Here is an 18,983-nt window from a genome sequence, read left to right as displayed (position 1 = left end):
AGGGCGGCGGCACCCCCGATCTCCTAGCAACGGCCGGTCCGCGCACGCGCACGCACACACGTCAGCGGAGCGCGACGGGAGCCGCCGAGTGCCATTTGTGCTGGGGTGCTCGGCGGGCGGCTTCGCGCTGCTTGGGTGCAGCGGGGGTCGAAGGACGTCTCCTGCCCGCCAGCGCCGCGACTCGCCAGGAGCAGGATGCGGCGGTGCGGGGGTGAGGCGGCTGGGGCCGGCGGGGCGAAGTGGGGCAGCGCCGGGGGGCGAATGGGCGTGCGGCTCCAGGGAAGCGGAGTGACGTAGCTGCGCGCGGGGTTCTAGTGGGCGCTGCTTCCAAGCCGGGGGGGGCCGCACGGGCGGACCCATCGTGCAGGGACGGGGGTGGTTGGAGGCCCGTGCGACCTGCCTTCGAGACCCCCCCAGGGGTCATCATCTCCTGCCTTCTCCCAGCATAAGCCCCTGGGTCCGTCCTGCCCCGTCTCCTGCACCCCAGGGCAGAGAGAGCGGCCTGGGTCTTAGCAGGGCTTTCTCCCAGTGGCCGTGCCCCTGACTCCAACACCCACTTCCCCCAGGGCTGGGCCCCTGCCCTTTTATGGAGTCTGGCTTCACTGTCGGCTGCTGCAGCGCCTGCCCCGGACGTAGGGCATGAGAAAGAGCTTCCTTCACTTAGTTTTTGGGGTGGCTGCAGCACTCCTGCCTCCTGAGGCACCTCAAGAGCCCCCGGCGGGGGGCTTGCTAACATTGCACCCATGAGCGTCGGGCGGTGTTTCTGCCAGGAACCCCAGTGACACTGGGGAAGCTCAGGGTGTCAAGCTGTAGGCACGAGTCAGCAAGGAAGTACTGGGATGAGGACATGGAAGGGGTGCGGGTTCTGGTAGGAAAAGGCTGTGGGATGATTCCCGTTGCCATTGGTGTCACTGTATAAATACCAGTAATAATGCTTATATCAGTATTGTTGTTTGTATTACTATTGCCATTGTTATCACGGCCATTGATACCCACATATTTACAAAATTAAAAAGTAATAACAATGATGACGGCGATCATTTGAACAACATTTGCCAGCCAGAGTGGAAAGTCCAGGCTTGGGTGCCTCAGTTGGAAGGAGGAAAGGCACTTCATTGGGAGCTCCTCTGTATGTGAGAATAGAAATTGCCCCAGTTCTGACAAGTTTAAATTAAAGAAGGCGTTCTTGATGTATGCAACATGAGGCTTGGTTGTTTGTTAAAGCATTGGGGTGTAAGTGTGCTTTTCCTGCATTCGGTCTGCATTTTGTCTGTCAGAATTCTTATAGAACTGAAGATATCTAGGTCTACATCTAGGTGTTGTGCTCAAAGATGTTGATGCATGTTCAAATACTTGCAGGATCAAGGCCTTATCCTGTGTTGTAGCTTATAATGTGCCTACTCCCAAACTGCATGCAGTCCATCTTGCAATTGGATCTGTTACCATGGACTTCTTTGTCTGTAGAGCCTCTTTAAAGCCACAGAAATTTGCATTACTGACTCTGATCGTAGGAACATAGCCCCAAACCCTGTAGATTTGATTTGTCTCCCTTTTACTATTTTTTGTTTTGGAGGAGGTGAGGGGAAATGGGAACTTCTACATAACTTGAAATCAAATAAAATAAAACCCCGTACAGAGAAAAGTTTGTTTTTATTAGGATCAAAAGCTGGAAATCGGGACCTTGCACTACTGAGGGTGATGGGGGAATGTAGAGAGAACCTGTGATGGACAGACTGAAACAAAGGAAGTCACGAGGACGACTGAGTGGTTCTCAACACTTGGCTTGGTTTAAGGCTGCTTACCAATTTGTTGACACACAGTGGGATGGTTGTATAGAATAGTAAATATTTGTTAACTTACCAGCAAGAGAAGACACTTTAAAAGTTGTTAGTTTGAAACTGACCCTCCCATAAGTGCTATGCTTTGTCTCTGTATTATGCTATTGCAGATTTTAACTATTACCTGAAGACACACCTATAATAATTAATAAGTGCTCTTCTAAACTACCAAGAAATTAGGTAGTCTGCTCTGCTTGAAGAAACCTGGGAGAAATCAAAGTGGAGACTTGCTATCTGATATTGTCTCTTCTTTTTCTTTTAATGTATTTAGGAGAAACTGCACAAATGAATATGATCCCCTTTCTTCCTGGACACTGAGCTGAGGAATTTCATCATGGGTCAGCACTTTTCAAATCAGACACAAACTGTTATTAACAAGATACCAGAAAAGGTAGCAAAACATGCAGCTCTGGTTCGCGAAAGTGGTTTCCTGACATATGAAGAGTTTCTGGGAAGAGTAGCTGAACTTAATGATGTGTAAGACTTTGTCTCCTGTCCTTTTAAAAATTGTACAAACACTATAATGTCTTGGGCTGGCCAATCTATACCATCTGGCTTTCAGATGTGTTCTTCTATTTTTCAAGCCTGTGTAGTGCAGTGATTCTCAACCTTCTTATGCTTAAGGCTCTCCTCAGAAAATTCTAGCTCTTAGTTTTCACTTGTTTTTTGATTACAGAAAAATACTAGAGCAATTCTGTTGCAAAGAACTCGGACCACAGCAGGTCAGAATGTTTTTAACACTGTAGTTTCCCTATGTGAAATCCTTGGGTTGATTTTTGTGAATAATGTTTGCACACCTATCACAGCTCCTTGGAGTATTCTTCCATTTAACCTTGCCTGCCATACTACTACTAATACTTTGGGCCACTGTCCCAGAGTCCCAAGGTGAGCCTCAGACCCTCTCATGTGGTCTCCAGCCTCCCTATAGCCATGCCTTGCAGGTGGTATTTGATCATTTTGGAGGGGACCATAGCCCTGCCACAACACTTGGCCCCCTCAGGTCTCAAACCTTTGTTGGGGCTTCATCCCCTTATCTCTGCCTGTGCCTCCTCAGCCTAGGTCCATTTCCATGAACCTTGGTTTCTGGGCCCCTGGACCTGGTTTCGACCTTTTCTGGCTCTTCAGCCCCCTGGGGGGCTTGTATATCACTCAGCCTCCTGCGTCCCTGCAGGGCTGCATGCGGGGTGTCTCTCTGGTGTTGTTGTGGCCTTCATGCTGTAACCACAACCTTGTCCTCCAGTACCTAATTTAACTGCAACATAAACATAAGCACCTGCTTCCAAACTAAAAGTCGCCCTCACTCAGGGTCATTGCCATCTTACAAGCCATACTTCCCTTCAAGCTCTCACCTCTTAGCTTTCCTGAGTGACTTTGGTGCCCACCAAGGCTATCTCCTGCAACCCTTCTCTTCCAAGACATCCACCACTCCCTTCAGGTGCTGGGCTCAGTGCCCTGGAGCACTGCCCCTTCTGTCCAGAGATGACTCCCTAACCAAGCACAAGGGTTTCCCCTTGTGCCTAATGGTCAGTCTGCCCCTCCCTGCTTCAGCCTGACCCAGCTGCATGCTGCCTTTACTCTCAGGCTGCCTAGGAATCTGCCCCACACAGTAAGCTTGTTACAGCTGGCTTTTGTTCAGCTGCCTGCATATAAAGTAGAGCAGCCTGCTGCACTTTCTCAAAGTAACAGGAGCCACTGGAAGTAAAAATCCCTATCTTTTTGCAAGTATAGTTTAAAATTGGAAGGCATTCTATTGCTATTTTGTTTTTATTTATGCAAAATATTGTCCTGATTATAAGTCTACCTTTTTTCCTTCCAAAACAGCCATAAATATCATACTTGCCTTATATACTGGCATGACCTATGGGCAGTCCTCCAACAGTCGCAACTTTAGTACTTGAAGTATTTTTGTCTTCAGTACTTGAAGTATTATTGTTTTGTAATAAAAATAGTTACAACTTTTTTGGTATAGTATTTGTTTTTCTTTACATTAATGTCATAAGTTGCCCTCAAACACAGAAATGAGACATCAGGTACCTTACCCTGCACTGCTCAGTTTTTTATTTTAAGTACCTTTCATGTATTTAAATCTGTGGGCCCTTTCCTTGGTTATTTAATTCTCCAGTAAGATTTTTTTTTTTTGGTAAGGGCAATAACAATTCAAGGTCTTTTTCTGTAGTTATCAAGGTGTCTTCAGGGAGAAAAAAACTTTAAATTGAACCTAAAGATGTTGTGTTGATTGATATGGGAGATCAACTTATAATCAAAATTGTACCATAAAAGTTTGTATATAATACGTAGAAGTTACATATTCCAGAACTGGGACCACAGTGAAGGAAACATGTTGGACCCTTAAATAAGCCTACCTATTTTATATGAAGCTGCTCACATGCATAATTTTTTGCTGAATTGGGATTAATGGAGTTTCTCTTGCAAGATGTTCATTCAGCAGAACACCTAAACTTAATTTGAAACACATTAATAGTACTTTTTGAGACCTTGGTTCCTGCAGGGTTAGAACTTCGGGGTTCAAAGCTACTGGATCTCACTTGGTTACCTAGACCAGCTAAATAAAAAACAAAATGTAGAACTCCAGACTTACATAAATTATGTACATGTCTTTTTGGAGGGATTTTCTGTGAGCTATCTTTTATTAAGAAACTTCAAATTAAAAGAAGCAAACAAAGGGTGGCCATGCCTATTCTATTTAAGTTTCTCTTAGTCTATTGAAGGTAGAGTAGAAAAATTCCTTTAAGAATTGCACAGCTTCTAAAGGGACAGTCCAATTTGTGGATCTATACTACTACTATTTCCTTTTTTATAGAAATAATTTTATAGTCTAATTTGTGTGTATTTGTCCTGTGTAGTGGTATGTTTTTATAGGTGACTGCTACACATGGACTTAGGATACTGATAACTGCTGCTTTTAAGATATACGTTGAATTTCAGACTTCCCTTCCATTTTACTTTAGACCTCAAACATACTTTCAGTTATTTGGCATTGGAACGTGGCTGAAGTTCAAGCTTTTAACTGTAGAAGAAACTCAAGAAAAGTAGTTGGCTGATCTGGTTTTAAAAGGTAGTGGAGGAATTGACTGTTTATACAACAGAGACAAGATTCAAACAATCTTTTCCTTTGACTCTGCGTACTGTTTCAACATTAACACAGTTAAATTTTAAAAATCTCACCCAGTAATATCTTGATCCTTTCAAGCTGTTTCATAAATGGTGAGGAAATAATTTATTGGGCAGAACTAAAACATTTAGCCCTGTAATAAACAATGGAATATATTCAAAAATAAAGTACTAACTTTCCTAAATATTTGTACTGGGGTTGATCAAGGGGCAGAGAGTAGGTGTGATTATGAAGGACTTGCATGCGATTCCTGCAAAATGAACGAATGACCGGAATAGAAATTACCTGTATATTTAAGCTGAAGACATGTAAAGCCACTAATCTAAAACTCATTTAATCTTTCCATTAAGGTGAAACTGTCCTTCGTGAAAATGGTTAAAATTAAATGGGTAAATGAAAAATTAAATAGGTAAATGAATTGCAATGGGAAAAGTGACTCTGCTGCAGTGTATATCTATTGCATAAAGTCAGATCAATGCTCCTCTGTTTCAGAACGGCAAAGTTGGCTTCTGGACAAGACAAACATCTATTATTTGAGGTGCAGCCAGGTTCTGATTCCTCTGCTTTGTGGAAGGTGGCAGTTCGGATAGTCTGTACTAAAGTAAGATTATCAACCCTTTTAGCTTAGCGTTTAACACGAAGCTAACTGAACTAAGAATGTTTTTGGTCAGTCACCATTCAGTTTTCATTTTAATATAAAGGGTTTAAAGTATATTGTTAAATTGGGCCTAAATTTTGGTCTTTTCTAAAAACTGAGGCATCAACAGAAATATTTTAATGGCCAGCCCTAAAGGAATAATGCCTTCCCTTGCAGTGTTCACTAGCCAGTTCTTGGCAGTCTTGAGACCAAGTAAGAACCCAAATTTGAAACTGACTAGCTCGACAGAGGTGGCAGTCCAATAAAGGGTCTGGTCAGGGATTTGATTTGACATTCAGTATCTAAGTGATAAGATAATTTATCCGTATTTAATAACAAAACTAAGAGAAGCCTCACTTTAAAGTTGTGGCCTTTTAGCATTACTAATTTAGTAAGCTGTAAGCTGAAGAACCATGCAGGAAAATTACTCTTAATGGTTCTCCAAGTGGTTACATCAGTTCACCCATTTAGATCAGCCTCAATAATGGGGGCCTTACTGTGAAGCTTCAGCTAAATTATGAGGGCACAATAAATATTTGGTTGGCATTGTTCGGGGGTACAATTGATACATAAACTAACAAATGTGTAGGACGTTAGCTTAATATACTTATTATAGGACCACTTTATCCTGTAACTTATAATGAACATGCTTGTTTAAATAATGGTTCTTCCCAGAAAAGCACATAGAGTATAACTTCAGCATGTTGGTTTGTGTTACAATAGCAGTCAGCTGACAAAACCAGAATGTGACAGTGAACAACTGAAAATAAAGCACAGCATATAAAATCAGTGTAGCAGATCAAATAGGTTAACTGTTCTCACTGTTAATGAGGAACAATCACTGAATGGGGATGGTTCTAGTGAGTTCCTGCAGAGATCTGTTCTTGGCCCCAATATCAACAATAAGAGAAAAATAACTGCTCTTAAAGCTACATGATGATGGCAGAGTTGGTAAAGTGACTGATAGTGGTAATAGTGACTGATCAGTTACGCAGAGCAATCTTGATCACTTGGTAAGGTGTGCACAAGCAAATGTACTTTTTATGTGGAAAAATGCAAGGTTTTAGGTCTAGGAGCAAAGAATGAAAATTAAACTTCAAGATGGAGGGAATGGGGAGAGAGTAGTTATTCAAACGTGTTTGAAGGTCACAGTAGATAATCAGCTGAACTTGAACTTCAAATGTGGTGGAGTTGAGAGCACTAAGGTGATCCAGAAGTACAAACATGGGAAAATCAAATAGTACATGGGGAAATAGCGTTGTTTCTCTATGTAGCATTAATGAGACTTTTCTGCAGTACTATCCAATTTCTGTGACAATTTCAAAAGGAGTTTTTGGGGAGTGGAGGGGAGGAGTCAAAGAGAACAGGATTTAGAAAAGAGGTAGAATAATGATGTAGGTCTCTCTGTAAATTTTTTTTCTATAATGTAAAGATCCATCTATTTAGTTTATGAAAGAAAATTTGATATTTGATCACAGTTTTCCCATGAGACTCCTGACATCAGAGGGCTCTTTAATCTGGCAAACAAATTACTAGCTGCTGAAGCTAGACAAATTCAAACAGGAAATACCCATACAGAAAAAATCCCTCGGATCAGAACAAGTGCTATAGTTCATCCAGAAGCTATTGTTAGGGACCTACTTAAATCGCAACAGAAGTCTGTGGTGCAGCGGCACCTTTAACCTCACTCTTTTTGCTGCATCTCCTCCCCCTTTTGAGAGGCAAGAGGCCATTAATGCCGCAGTTTTTACCTCTCTGCCACTCTGCAGAAGGGGGGTGAGGGGGAGGGGAGAGGAGAGCACATGGCAAAAAGAGTGAGATTAAAAGTGCCACTGCATCGTGAACTTCTGTCATGATTTAAGTCTGTAGCTACTGTGCACAATCTCAGTATTACTGGTTAAAGTTGTATGGTTTATGATCAGGAACTTGCTACATGTATAATTATTAAACACATGGTTCTATTCCTTTCTTAACTTGTCCATGCCCATCAGCCAGAATTTTTCTAAAGCTCTTAAATATTTTAGAGTTCAAACCAAGCGTAGATCACTAACCTATTATACTTGGAGCCAATGATTCTTAATATAGCTATTTTTTCTTACTCTTACTTTATTGATAATGTAATATTTCTACTTCAAAGAAAATCTGTGACTTTCATGAAGGCAGCCGTCATCACAGTCTAATTTATGCTCTTAAAATGGTGAAGCTTGGAACCTGAAACAGCATAATCAAGTTTCTATATATACATCCTACTTATTCATAGTTTAATGGTGTCATATACCATGATAATGGTCTTGTACGTCTTATTACAGTTAAGCTTGTATTTTCCATTTTAAGTGATTATGATCTTTACCTGGAACTCTGTTTAGGGATATTACAACTTAACTATATATTGACTTAGTTCTCTAGCATTATCATGGGCACTAAGGAAAGTAGCAAACTTCCTCCCATAGGATAATGTTTAAAATGAAGAGTTGAGAATTCACAGTCGGTAACTGTTGTTTGAATTGTATAAACTTTTTCTGTATATATTTTTGTATCTCAGATAAACAAAACAAGTGGCATCGTAGAAGCTTCAAGAATCATGAACCTGTATCAGTTCATTCAGCTTTATAAAGACATCACCAGTCAAGCAGCAGGAGTTCTTGCGCAGAGCAGTGCCTCTGGAGGAACTGCTGAGACTTTCACATCTGTGTCATCTTGTCAGGCCAGTTTATGGATGGGAAGGTATCGATATACTACCTAATTTTGGAGGATATATATATTTGTGTTTAAATCTTAACAGCTGACTTCCAATAAATATACTTAAAATGAACTTTCTGTCTTTGGCAGACAAACTTCAAGTGGAGTATAGAGCAGATGGTTTGTCAGTACTTGTAACCCTGCAGTCAACTTAGTTATGTTACTGTCGGTGTCATTGCACTAGCTGTGGAACAGTCTTGTTAGTGATCTCTTCTAACGTGCACCTTATTTGTTTATCTTCTGAATGAGGAAAATGGGAGGAAATGAAATCACTTGTAGCTACAATGCTTGTTTCGGTAGTGTTTGTTTAAACAGATTTAATGTTATTTTTCCGCTTAAACTTTCTTTTCCTCTTCTCTTACACTTTGGCATGCGACAGTTCCAGCTGTTGTCACTAGAGAGCCACCAGCTGTAACCTTAATTTTACCCTGTAGGGGTGGGGGGAAAATAGAAAATTGCTCATCCATGGTGAATCCTGTTTTTAATCATAGGAGAAGCAAAGAACTGTGGTCAAAACCCACAGAACCTGCTAGCTCAAGATGGATAAAATGGCAAATTTTAGTTGAATATAGTAGTATATGCAATGCCCACCCTAGAATCTGCACTACACAGAGTACCCGCTCCAGCTGGTCTGGGACCCACATTGCACTTGGCACTCACAGGTGCTACCTGCAGTGTGGTCCCAGACTGGCTGGAGCAGGCACTGCACACAGCACAGTCCTGGAGCTGCTGGGGTGGGTGCTGTGTGCGGTACAGTCCAGCCAGGGTGGCCATCATAAGTCAGAAAACCAGCTAAGTTGGCATGCTGGCTCTGACAAAGATGTATGTTCATATTATGGTGTGGTGTCAATAAGCTGCCTTACAAAGGGTGTTTTTGCAAATGTGACTCAGTTTAGAACTTGGAGCTACAGTAAAAACTGTGTTATATGGCACTTTATCATCCAGAACCGGCATGCCGATAGATGCAGCAAAAGTGAAACCAGAAATCCCACCATGGCACTTCCGGTTTTGCCAAGTCCCACTTCATTAACTTTTGCCCCGGGCTGTGGTCCAGGCAGCCCATGCAGGGGTCCCCTCCCTGTCCCCCGGCATATGCCAGGGAGTGAAAGCCTTGGTGTACCGGACATGGCGGGAGGGGCGGAGGCCCAAACAGGTAAAGATGCCTCTCAGGTAACTGGCATATTTGATTAACTGGCCCTCCCCATTCCCTGTGGATGCCAGATAACACAGCTTTTACTGTATATGTAAACTCTGCTCTGATTATTCCCAAAATCTCCAGTATTTTCAAGCTTCTGTTTAACAGTGAGATAAGATATTAAAGCTTTGTCTGCTTTGGGAATGTCTTACTGGTACCTCTACACTGATAAAAACCTAACATGGATGGGAAGCAGTTCTGCTTGTACTAGTGAAGCTGAACCTTATTTCGGGAAAGACTGAGTTTCACCAGTACATAGTGTCTTTTTGCCTATTGATTCTGGGGTTTGCACCTATGTAGGCACACCAGGGACCTGGTTAACTCAGGTCTGTTGATGTATTAGTAGGATGATATTTTGGCTTTGTGTCTCTGTTTGAACTGTCAAAGTAATATGGCTCCCTTAGTGCAGTTTGCACACTTTACATTTGGAGGTACTTCTTCACATTCTGTGGGACTCTTGTAACCTGATATCTTCTGCCCATTGATTCTTTCTGGCTACCCAAATACAAAGCTTCTGGAATATTATCTTGTTAGTCTAGTGTTCTCTTCAGTCTCTTGGATAGTGTGTTTTGTGGGGGAGAGTCTCCAGTGGCTTCTAACATGGATATACAAAATATTAGTGGTGAAAATAATTATTCATTTATTTTGTAATGTAAAACCATGCCTAGAAGGCTTCATTATATATGGCAGCATGTTTTAAAAGAGTAATGTTTAGCAACAGAAGATTGCAGATTGGCCCATGCCACTTATGTCAGGAGTTGCATAGGTGTAACTGCAGGTAATATTTGGCTGTATTTTAAAAAATGTGAAAAGAAATGTTTCTAATTCCAGCTCATTTACAATGGTTGTACTTAGTCAATAATCTCAAAATGGAAGAAGCTATTTCAGAATCTTAAATAGAAGAAAAGGCTCATATTGATGGAATATTTTTGAAACTGGTAATAGTAATTGTTGGATAGTATATATTTGTCCTGCTGTCTTTTTATGAATTGGGGAGGGGGTGTAATTAAAGCATTTTGCATATAGTACATCATTTTCATAGGTTTTATTAAGCATTTTTAATTGGACTCTTAGTATGCTGACAAATGAAGATGGTTAGCTGGATTTTTCAAGAGCCTGTCAAAAACAGGAGCCACAAGTTCCATGAAAAGTCTGTCCTTTCTCCTAAGTCACTTAAATACTTTTTAAATCCTGCTACTGAGGTTTTTACTGTGATATACTAGAGCAGAAAAAGAAGATTAAAATTTGAAAATGGAGGGATTAGAACTTGTGTGTGAGACCTTTTAAAACCCTTTTGCAAAGAAACTCTCCACAGCCCCTTTTTCACAAGGAAGGGCAAATTAAACTGGGCTGGATACAGTTTCCTTGCAAAGCATGCTGTGATTTTAATTTCATCTGTATCTTCCGTTGAAACCATCAGTCCTTAACTTCCGTCTGAAATGACTGACTGAAATGCTAATAACACTGTTCAAAAAAATATTAGGCATGTTTGAGAGAGGTGGCTTTTCCCTACTTTCTGTTCATACTTTTAAGGCAAAGAGACATATGTAAGTGCATTTATAGTATAAGATGCTTTTTGGAATGTTACTATACTGCTTAATTATTACACTAAGCAATTAAGGTATGGCATTTTATAATTTATCTTATCTTCCAATTTTAGCCTTGAGAGGATGGGAAAGGCCAACATCCCTTCTATTTAAGTGCCTTGCTTTATTTAATTCGGAGGTGTGCAATTCTGGGCTTCACATTTTAGGACGTATGTGGAGATGTTGAATAGAATCCAGAGGCAAGCAACAAAAATAATAAAGAGGTTGAAAGGAAAGCCATGGGAGGATAGCATGAGAGAGCTAGGTGAAAAGGAGATTCAAGTGGTGGTGGGGGACATGAAAACAGTCTTCACAAACTACTTGAAATGCTGCCATAAATGAGGAGGAAAACAAGTGTTCTTTTGCAGGATGTGAAGCAGTGGCTTACAATTGCAGCAAAGCAGACTTTGCTTATATCTCAGGAAACTTCCCTGCTGTTATAACAATAAAGTAATGGAATAGACTGCCCAGGGAAATTGTAGCTTCTCTTCCACCAGAGATTTTCAAGAGGAGGCTGGATAAGCCTTTGACAAGGATAGTTTAGAAATATCATTCCTGGATTCATATGGTGGGGTGGACCATATGACATTTGAGGTTGCTTCCAACCTTGTGATTCTATAAAGGGACTTCCTGTAGGAATATAACTGTCAACTGAAGTAGAGATGTTGGAATGCTATTTCTAATACGCCTGAGTCCACTGAGCTGGCATAGTCCAGTGCATCTTCTAATTTTTTTCATGTCCTTTAATGACACTGGAAAACAAGCAAAGAAGCACTTTCAAGTGTTCTTATGCAAAGGAAATCTGACCTTTTTTTTGTGTGAAGTCTCCACACTTACCTAAACTGCTTCCCTTCAAATGACTTACTGCACAAAAGTAGTAAATGTTATCTATTCACTTCCTTTTTTCCTCTAACCTTGAACCTCTACCAGTCAACCAGTATTGTGCTTCTCTAGAACATCTACTTTCCTATTCACAGCATCCACAAATTTATTTCAAATATTAGAGAAATGTAAGTACTTCCTTAGTTTGTCACCGACACATTTAATTCTATTTGTATCTTTACTTGTACGTTTCCAGACTGCTTTCTGTATGTAATCGTTATTCTGCTTCCTCACTAGCTAAGAAGTGCTTGCATATATTTTTTAAGCATTTGGTCTTATGATGCTTTAAATCTGTTTCTTGAAACCTGCAGAAAATTGCACTGTACACAGATGTACTAATTGGTATGCAACTAGCATATCTTTCATACTCTGAAATGGGATCACAGGAAAGTAATTAGATACTATTCCTTATTAGCAATGCAGTCCTGTAATCAACCGAGCAGTGTATTCTAATTGTCACAACCCAAGGGTGTGATTTTTTTGTTTGTGTGCGCTTCGGCACTGCTAAATTATTTTCCCGCCGTTTGTAGCTTTCTTTGCAGGGTGCATTTCTTAGCTGCAGAAAGGAAATGCATATTGCAAGGAGTTCCCGCCATTTGTATTCAAATTCGTGCCCCACTATTGGTCAGTTCTAAATTATTCCTACGTGGCGGCTAGCAATTGGCTTGGTAGCCGTATAAGAGGCTTGAGTGGTTTCCGCCCAAGTTGGAGGACTCCACGAACATCAGGAGGAGGAGACTTCACGTTTCGTGAAGATCTCTAAGCGCTGCGGAGCCTATTGGACCCAGCGTGAATATCAAGAAGGCAACAGGGGTCTGATCAGCCTCTAGCCTCTCCCCGTTGCTGAGCGCAATCCTCGACGTACCCTTTCCCTGCGCGCAAAGTTCCACGGAGCCTAGCAAACTTCGTGTGAGTGAATTGTGAGTGAATCCAGAGCTCTGTCCGAATCCTTAAACTGGGACTTAAGCGAAGTATTCCTGGAAGTTTTCCAGCCTGCACCGCGACCATCTACGGTGTAAGTAAACAATCTTAAACAACCATTAAGCGTCCGTGCCTAATTCTAGCGTGCCGCCTGCCTTCCCCGACCCGGCGTGTCTGGGCTGCTGGCCACAGCCCGCCGTGCGAAAAAAGGGCCTTGGACTGCTCCCGGCCCACACACTAATCACCATCTACACTTGTAAAAAATACTTATCTATGAAACTCTCATGTTCTAGCATGCTCTCTTTAGTCTCTCATCAGCATCTTAAAATAAGACATCAGAAACGAGGAGGGGAAACCCCACATGTGCCTGGCTCCAAAGAAGTAAAGACCAGAACAAAAACACTTAAACTATTAAACTTTACATTAGTGGGGAGCTATTCTAATTCAGAATTAATACCAGGACAGCTAACAGAAAAGTTGTTGAGTTCCATGGTCCTTCATTTTTGCTAGATAGTCACAACTTGCAGACAGTCCTTCTAGAAAAATCAGTTAATTTCTTGGTCCAAAGATACAATATATAACTGTTCAGAATAAGAACTTTTACATATTTTGCTGGTATGAAAAATAAACTAACGCACAATTCTGTGCACTGATTTTTGTATCGTATAATTTTACTGAAGTCCTAGTTCCTTTGTGCTGTTGCTGCTGTTGCTGCACACATTGACCTTAGGCCATAACTACTGATTAAGAGGTGCCACAGTAGCTGAAACTGATTTTACCACTTTACACTAAACTAAAGATACTTACTGTAGATGGTGATATGAACAGAGGTTATGAACTTAATAGATGTGAGAATAAAATGTAGGTAAGAGATATTTATTGACATGTGCACAAAATGTATTATTTAAATAATAGTCAAAACATGAATTTCCAACTGTATTCTGATAAAACTGTTTTCTGTAATACAGGGTTAAACAGCTGACTGATGAAGAAGAATGTTGCATCTGTATGGATGGACGTGCTGACCTTATCCTACCATGTGCTCACAGCTTCTGTCAGAAATGCATTGATAAATGGTAAAATGCTTTCACAAAAGATCTCGTTAGTTTAAATTGTGAATCAAGCATTCAACATGTTCGCTTTGGTAATGAAGGACTCTTCATTGTTAATGTGCTTTAGTGTTTAAAGATGTCTTAGCAATATACATGCAATAGATATGAAGCTTAAGGAAAGACTAGGATTGCAGCAGAATAATGAAGAATCACTTCAGAACTCCTATGAACTTGATCTGGAAGAATATCAATTAGAAAAATCACTTAATGGTGGAAGCGACAGGAAAAAAACACAATTAGATATAAATTTAGAATTAGCTTATTTTATAGGAAAACAGTGATTTAACTCTGAATTGGATAGAAATATTCCAGTGTACTTTACAAAAATAATGGATATGTCCTGTCTACCCTGGTCTTACTTAAAATATTGTCCTTATGTAAAATATTGTAAAAATATTTATGATGATGAAGAAATGCTGAGTCTGACCTCTTGAGCTGCTTTTAACATCAGAAGTGTCACAACATTCTGATTAAAAGGTACTTAGTCCTCTGAATGTTACAAACCCAAGGCAAATTAGAATGACCATTTATCTTGATAAACATACTACAAAAGGGGTCTTTTTTTTTTTAGTTGCATGTAAAGACTTTTCATGGACATCTCTTATACTGTAATTTTTTTTCCTTAACTTTGATAAAATGTATGGCCTGTAACTTTTCTAGAGAAAGATATTTAAGTTTTTAATTGAGATAAAATATTATGCATAAAATTCAGGTTATTTAACTTAGCACAGCATCAAGTTAGACAGCAAACTCCTGCATCTCAGGATTATGCATGGGCTTTTGTTTTTGACCAGAATATTATAAATTAAAATATTCTCTCTGTCTTCCTAAACAGGAGCGATCGTCACAGGAACTGTCCTATCTGCCGTCTTCAGGTGACTGGGGCAAACGATTCTTGGGTTGTGTCGGATGCGCCTACAGAAGATGATGTTGCTAGCTACATACTTAATATGGTAGATGAAGCAGGGCAGCCTCACAGACCCTGATACCAGTGACTAATAGTAGAAGCACTTGGAGGTTTTCTTTCTGTGACTTCCCACTTCCCCCTTACTTTGACACTGTTCTGCACTTTGTTTAAAATAGGAGTCTTCTTGGCTGCTATGGATTTACACTGTTCTTTTAAAACACAGGATACATGACCCAATACATCTGTGAGCATTCTTAACGTTTTATGTAGTTTCTTATTAAATGCTCTAAACTATTTTGATCAGTGACAGTAGCAAAGATTGTCTGCCCGTTTAATTTTTTTTACATGATTTAAAAAACACTGGTATAGAATCATTTGTCAGTTGAACCATAACAGCACAGCTATGTTTTGTGGTAACCAAGTACCTGATTATATAATGTTCCCAGAAGGGCCTGACCCTGTAGCCCTTATCTTGATAAGTAATTCTGCTGATTTAAAATGGGCTGACTAACATGAATAGAGATTGTTAGTTAGGATTAAACAGTTATTCTTAAACCAAGGCTTTGCTGCTGAAATTTGAGGGCTATCCATTGCCACCTATGGTCAGTTATTGCTGCTTTTTTTTAGCATTTCCATGTATTGACTTTAAACTAGCTGAAATGTAAGTATAAACTTTTAATTCTATTTTCGTATAGTACAAAAACAGCTATGACAAGCTATTTGTGCACTTCCCTTCTTTCCTAGTAAACGAATGGAAGTGAAGTAAAAAGTAAAACTTAACAAGTTATTTTATTCACTACTCATTAGAACAGCCTCATTAGTTGCAGAACTTTAAACAGCTTCACGTGCAGTCCCAAAAGGATAAATTAATGTTTCAGCAGCTTTTTAAATCGGCAACAGCCAATTTTTCCTTTTTCCTTAAAAACATCTGAAAAAGACCCCTGGAAAGTAGTTACTCAGGTTTGGTTTACTTTTGATATTTTAGTTTTCTCCACTTTTTTCTGAGTTTTCAAAGTCACATCATTATCCATGTAAAGTGTGATTATAAGCTAACAAATGGTGCTGTACTTTCTGCAAGTGCAATATACCTTTCTGTAGTGGAGATAAACTACTGCTTTGATAATGGCTTCATTTTTCTTTCTAATGGAATGTGCAGTTATGAAAACTCAGGAAAAGAACAGTAATGATTAGGAAAACAAGACTATACTTCTGTAGCAAAATCATCAACCATTATCGGTGTTGTCTAATTTGTCAGTAAACTAGTAATACATTTTGAAGTCTGTTTTACATAAATAACACCTTGGAAAACTACTGGCTTTGTAAAGAATGAGTTAATGAATATAATTGGCGGCTTTTTGTAATTAATATGTAGTCTGATTTGAGTCCGAGTCGGACACATTTACACACAGCTGATCCATTCAGTGAAATTCTTGTACATTGTAAAAATTAAACCATACTGGCTGTACCTGCTAAAACTCAATGATGTCTTAAAGCTAAAAAAAAAATTCTGCATTGATAATGGGTTCTGTGCTTCAGAGATGCATGTACACATGCACAGCATTCTGTAAAATTGATTACAGAAGAGTAACTAGTAAAAATAGTAGGGAACAAATCTTAAGAGAGGCTTGTCATCTTGTTAATTACAGGACTTGTATGAAATATGACACACATTTAAATTGGACTTATGGCACAGGTGTCAAATTCAAAACAAACAACAGTGACATCTTGTACAAACCACCCCTACAGTCAGTAGGGCTTATTGTGTAATTTTGAAACATTTCTTGAAATGAATGCATATCAATAAAACTGTACCTTCTTCACTTTAATTCCTATCAGTGAAACCTTCTGGATTTTTCAGAAAAATTGTGGACTACTTGCTGCATTAAGCATAGTATAACATCTCTTATATTGAAAATCATAAATATTTAAGGTTTTACTACTAATATTTAGCAATACATTTCAAACCATAAAGCCTTTTACTCCTCTTCCTTTCCACCTTAGTATTCATCCACATTCAGGACTTTAAGATAACATTTGTTTTTGGTTTTTTTAAGTATTTTTATATTATTGAAGCACAAACAAGCATCTACCATCATTACAGCTTCAAACTGCTATTTTTTTGTTTTCAAACGGTAAAAGAAAAAATATTACTGAACGGACACACATGGTGAGTTTCTGCTGAGAACTTTAATGATGCAGCCTGAGTATTAACTGCAAAGTAGTGATCCATATAATCACACCTCGAACTTAGCAAAAACTGTAAATTTGTTTTAAATGGAAAAATATAAGCTTTATATTCTGTACAGCTTTTTAATTAAGCTACTTTAATGCACACTGCTGTGATGTAGGTTCTTTAATGTAATGTGTGCCTTGTAAAATGTATGTACTGTATGTTACAAAGGATATAGTTTGTGTTACCACTAAAAATGTCTAGTTTGGTAGCGGTGATATTTCACTGTCTGAGATACTACATTTAGCTGACTGGAATCTAGAAAAGAATACAAATCAAGATGACTTGAACTGAGTAGTGGGTTCTGAAAATCTGATCATGAATGTGAATTAATGTAAATAGCTCTTGGGTGGCATAAAATTGCAATTTTGTTCTGTAGTATTGCAGCAAAGATTTCTTAAAGGTTTGATATGAAGATGAAATTGAAATGCTATAGATTGTATAATAACTTGTGCAATAAAGACACTTTGGAAGAAAAGTTTAACGAATTCTAAGTTCATCTTCTGCTTTTCATATATAATATATTAGTTCAATCAAGTTTTAACTTGAATTCCATTCTATCATGCATGCAATACAGTGCATTTGCATGTCATTTCCATAAATGACATATGACACTCATTTAAATTTCAGTGTGACGTTATAACAGGGAGCCAGAGGCTCCTGTTTCTATGAGGGGAAGGCAGCATTAAAGGGCTGCACTCAGGTAGCCAGCTAAGGTAGAAACAGCTGTAGAAAAGTAAGCAGTCAAGGTGGGCCCCAGAATCCTGGTTTCTGAGCTAGAGAGCTTAGTTTAGTCCTGATCTCTCTGCTGAGGATAGAGCTTCTGCCAGCCTGGGCTGCCAGCAAGGGGAATCCAGGCAACACAGCTACCTGGATAACCTGCCAAGCACTAGCAGATGAAGGGTAGGAATCTGCTGCAAACCAGAGGGACTGGGTTTGAGTATTGGCTGCTGTAAGTAGCTGGAGGACTGGGTCATGGCTATGGGGGTGGACTGAAATCACGAGTGTGGGGAAGGGCCTGGAGGGGTACTGAGTAATAACAGCCTAGCCTAGGGTCAGGGGCCCTGAGGTCTTGAGCAGAGGTAAGCTAAGGCTGACAGGGCCAAAGCCTGAGCAGTGGAGGTTAGGGTCAAGATTGGCAAGCATCTCCTGGCACTAGCTAGGGCCCGGCAAGCTGGTTGAGTCGAGAGAGAGAGAGAGTGGGTCAGAGAGCCCAATGAATGAAGACAGTAAGAGCTGTGAGGCATAGGCATGGCTGTGGGGGCATCTGGAAGCCATGATTAATGCCCTTAAAGCAAGCTAGTGCCTGAGGACACAGATAGGGCAACTGGGGCCCCATCAGCTAGTGAGATGCAGGTGCCAGCAGGGCACTGTGGAGGAGAGTAGCAGATTTTGGGCCCATTGCCATGATTAGGACTGGGGGCTTTGTAAACAGGTGAAGCTAGGTCAAGTGGATTCAGTGGGCACACTCGGGGACTCTGGCAAACAGCCTCCCAATGTAAAATACAATTTCCATCAAGACATGACAGGGGGGACAGTGAGGAAGTTACCCAAGGAACTGAGTAAAACTAGTGGTTTGTCCTCTGGGGGGCGCTGCAGCCACCTTTGGCAGCCAGTCCTGTCACAGATGTCAATAGCAAACTAAATTTAGTTCTGGGGAAGGATTTGTTTACTCCACCCCCTGTTTATTCTATCCCCCAGCAAAGCAACTTGGGAACCTCTTACCTCACAGAGACACTGTCAATTTTTCTAAGAAGCACAATTCAGGGTATCTATTACTGTTATAAACAGTACCTGCAAGAT

General features: G+C 40.2%; 1 protein-coding gene across 1 annotated transcript; it reads left to right on the top strand.

The window, feature by feature from the left end:
- The first annotated feature begins 104 nt into the window (after positions 1-104).
- RNF141 (ring finger protein 141) lies at positions 105-17,668 on the top strand. The gene is made up of 6 exons (XM_006271063.4): positions 105-211; positions 2,110-2,315; positions 5,464-5,572; positions 8,151-8,332; positions 13,900-14,007; positions 14,879-17,668. Exons 2-6 carry the CDS (start codon positions 2,173-2,175, stop codon positions 15,027-15,029), a joined length of 693 nt encoding a protein of 230 aa, XP_006271125.1. The 5' UTR covers positions 105-211; positions 2,110-2,172; the 3' UTR covers positions 15,030-17,668.
- Positions 17,669-18,983: the final 1,315 nt, after the last annotated feature.

This window comes from Alligator mississippiensis, chromosome 2 (genome assembly GCF_030867095.1).
Source record: "Alligator mississippiensis isolate rAllMis1 chromosome 2, rAllMis1, whole genome shotgun sequence".
In the NCBI taxonomy this organism is placed as follows: Eukaryota; Metazoa; Chordata; order Crocodylia; family Alligatoridae; genus Alligator; species Alligator mississippiensis.
This window is presented reverse-complemented; position numbering and strand designations above follow the sequence as displayed.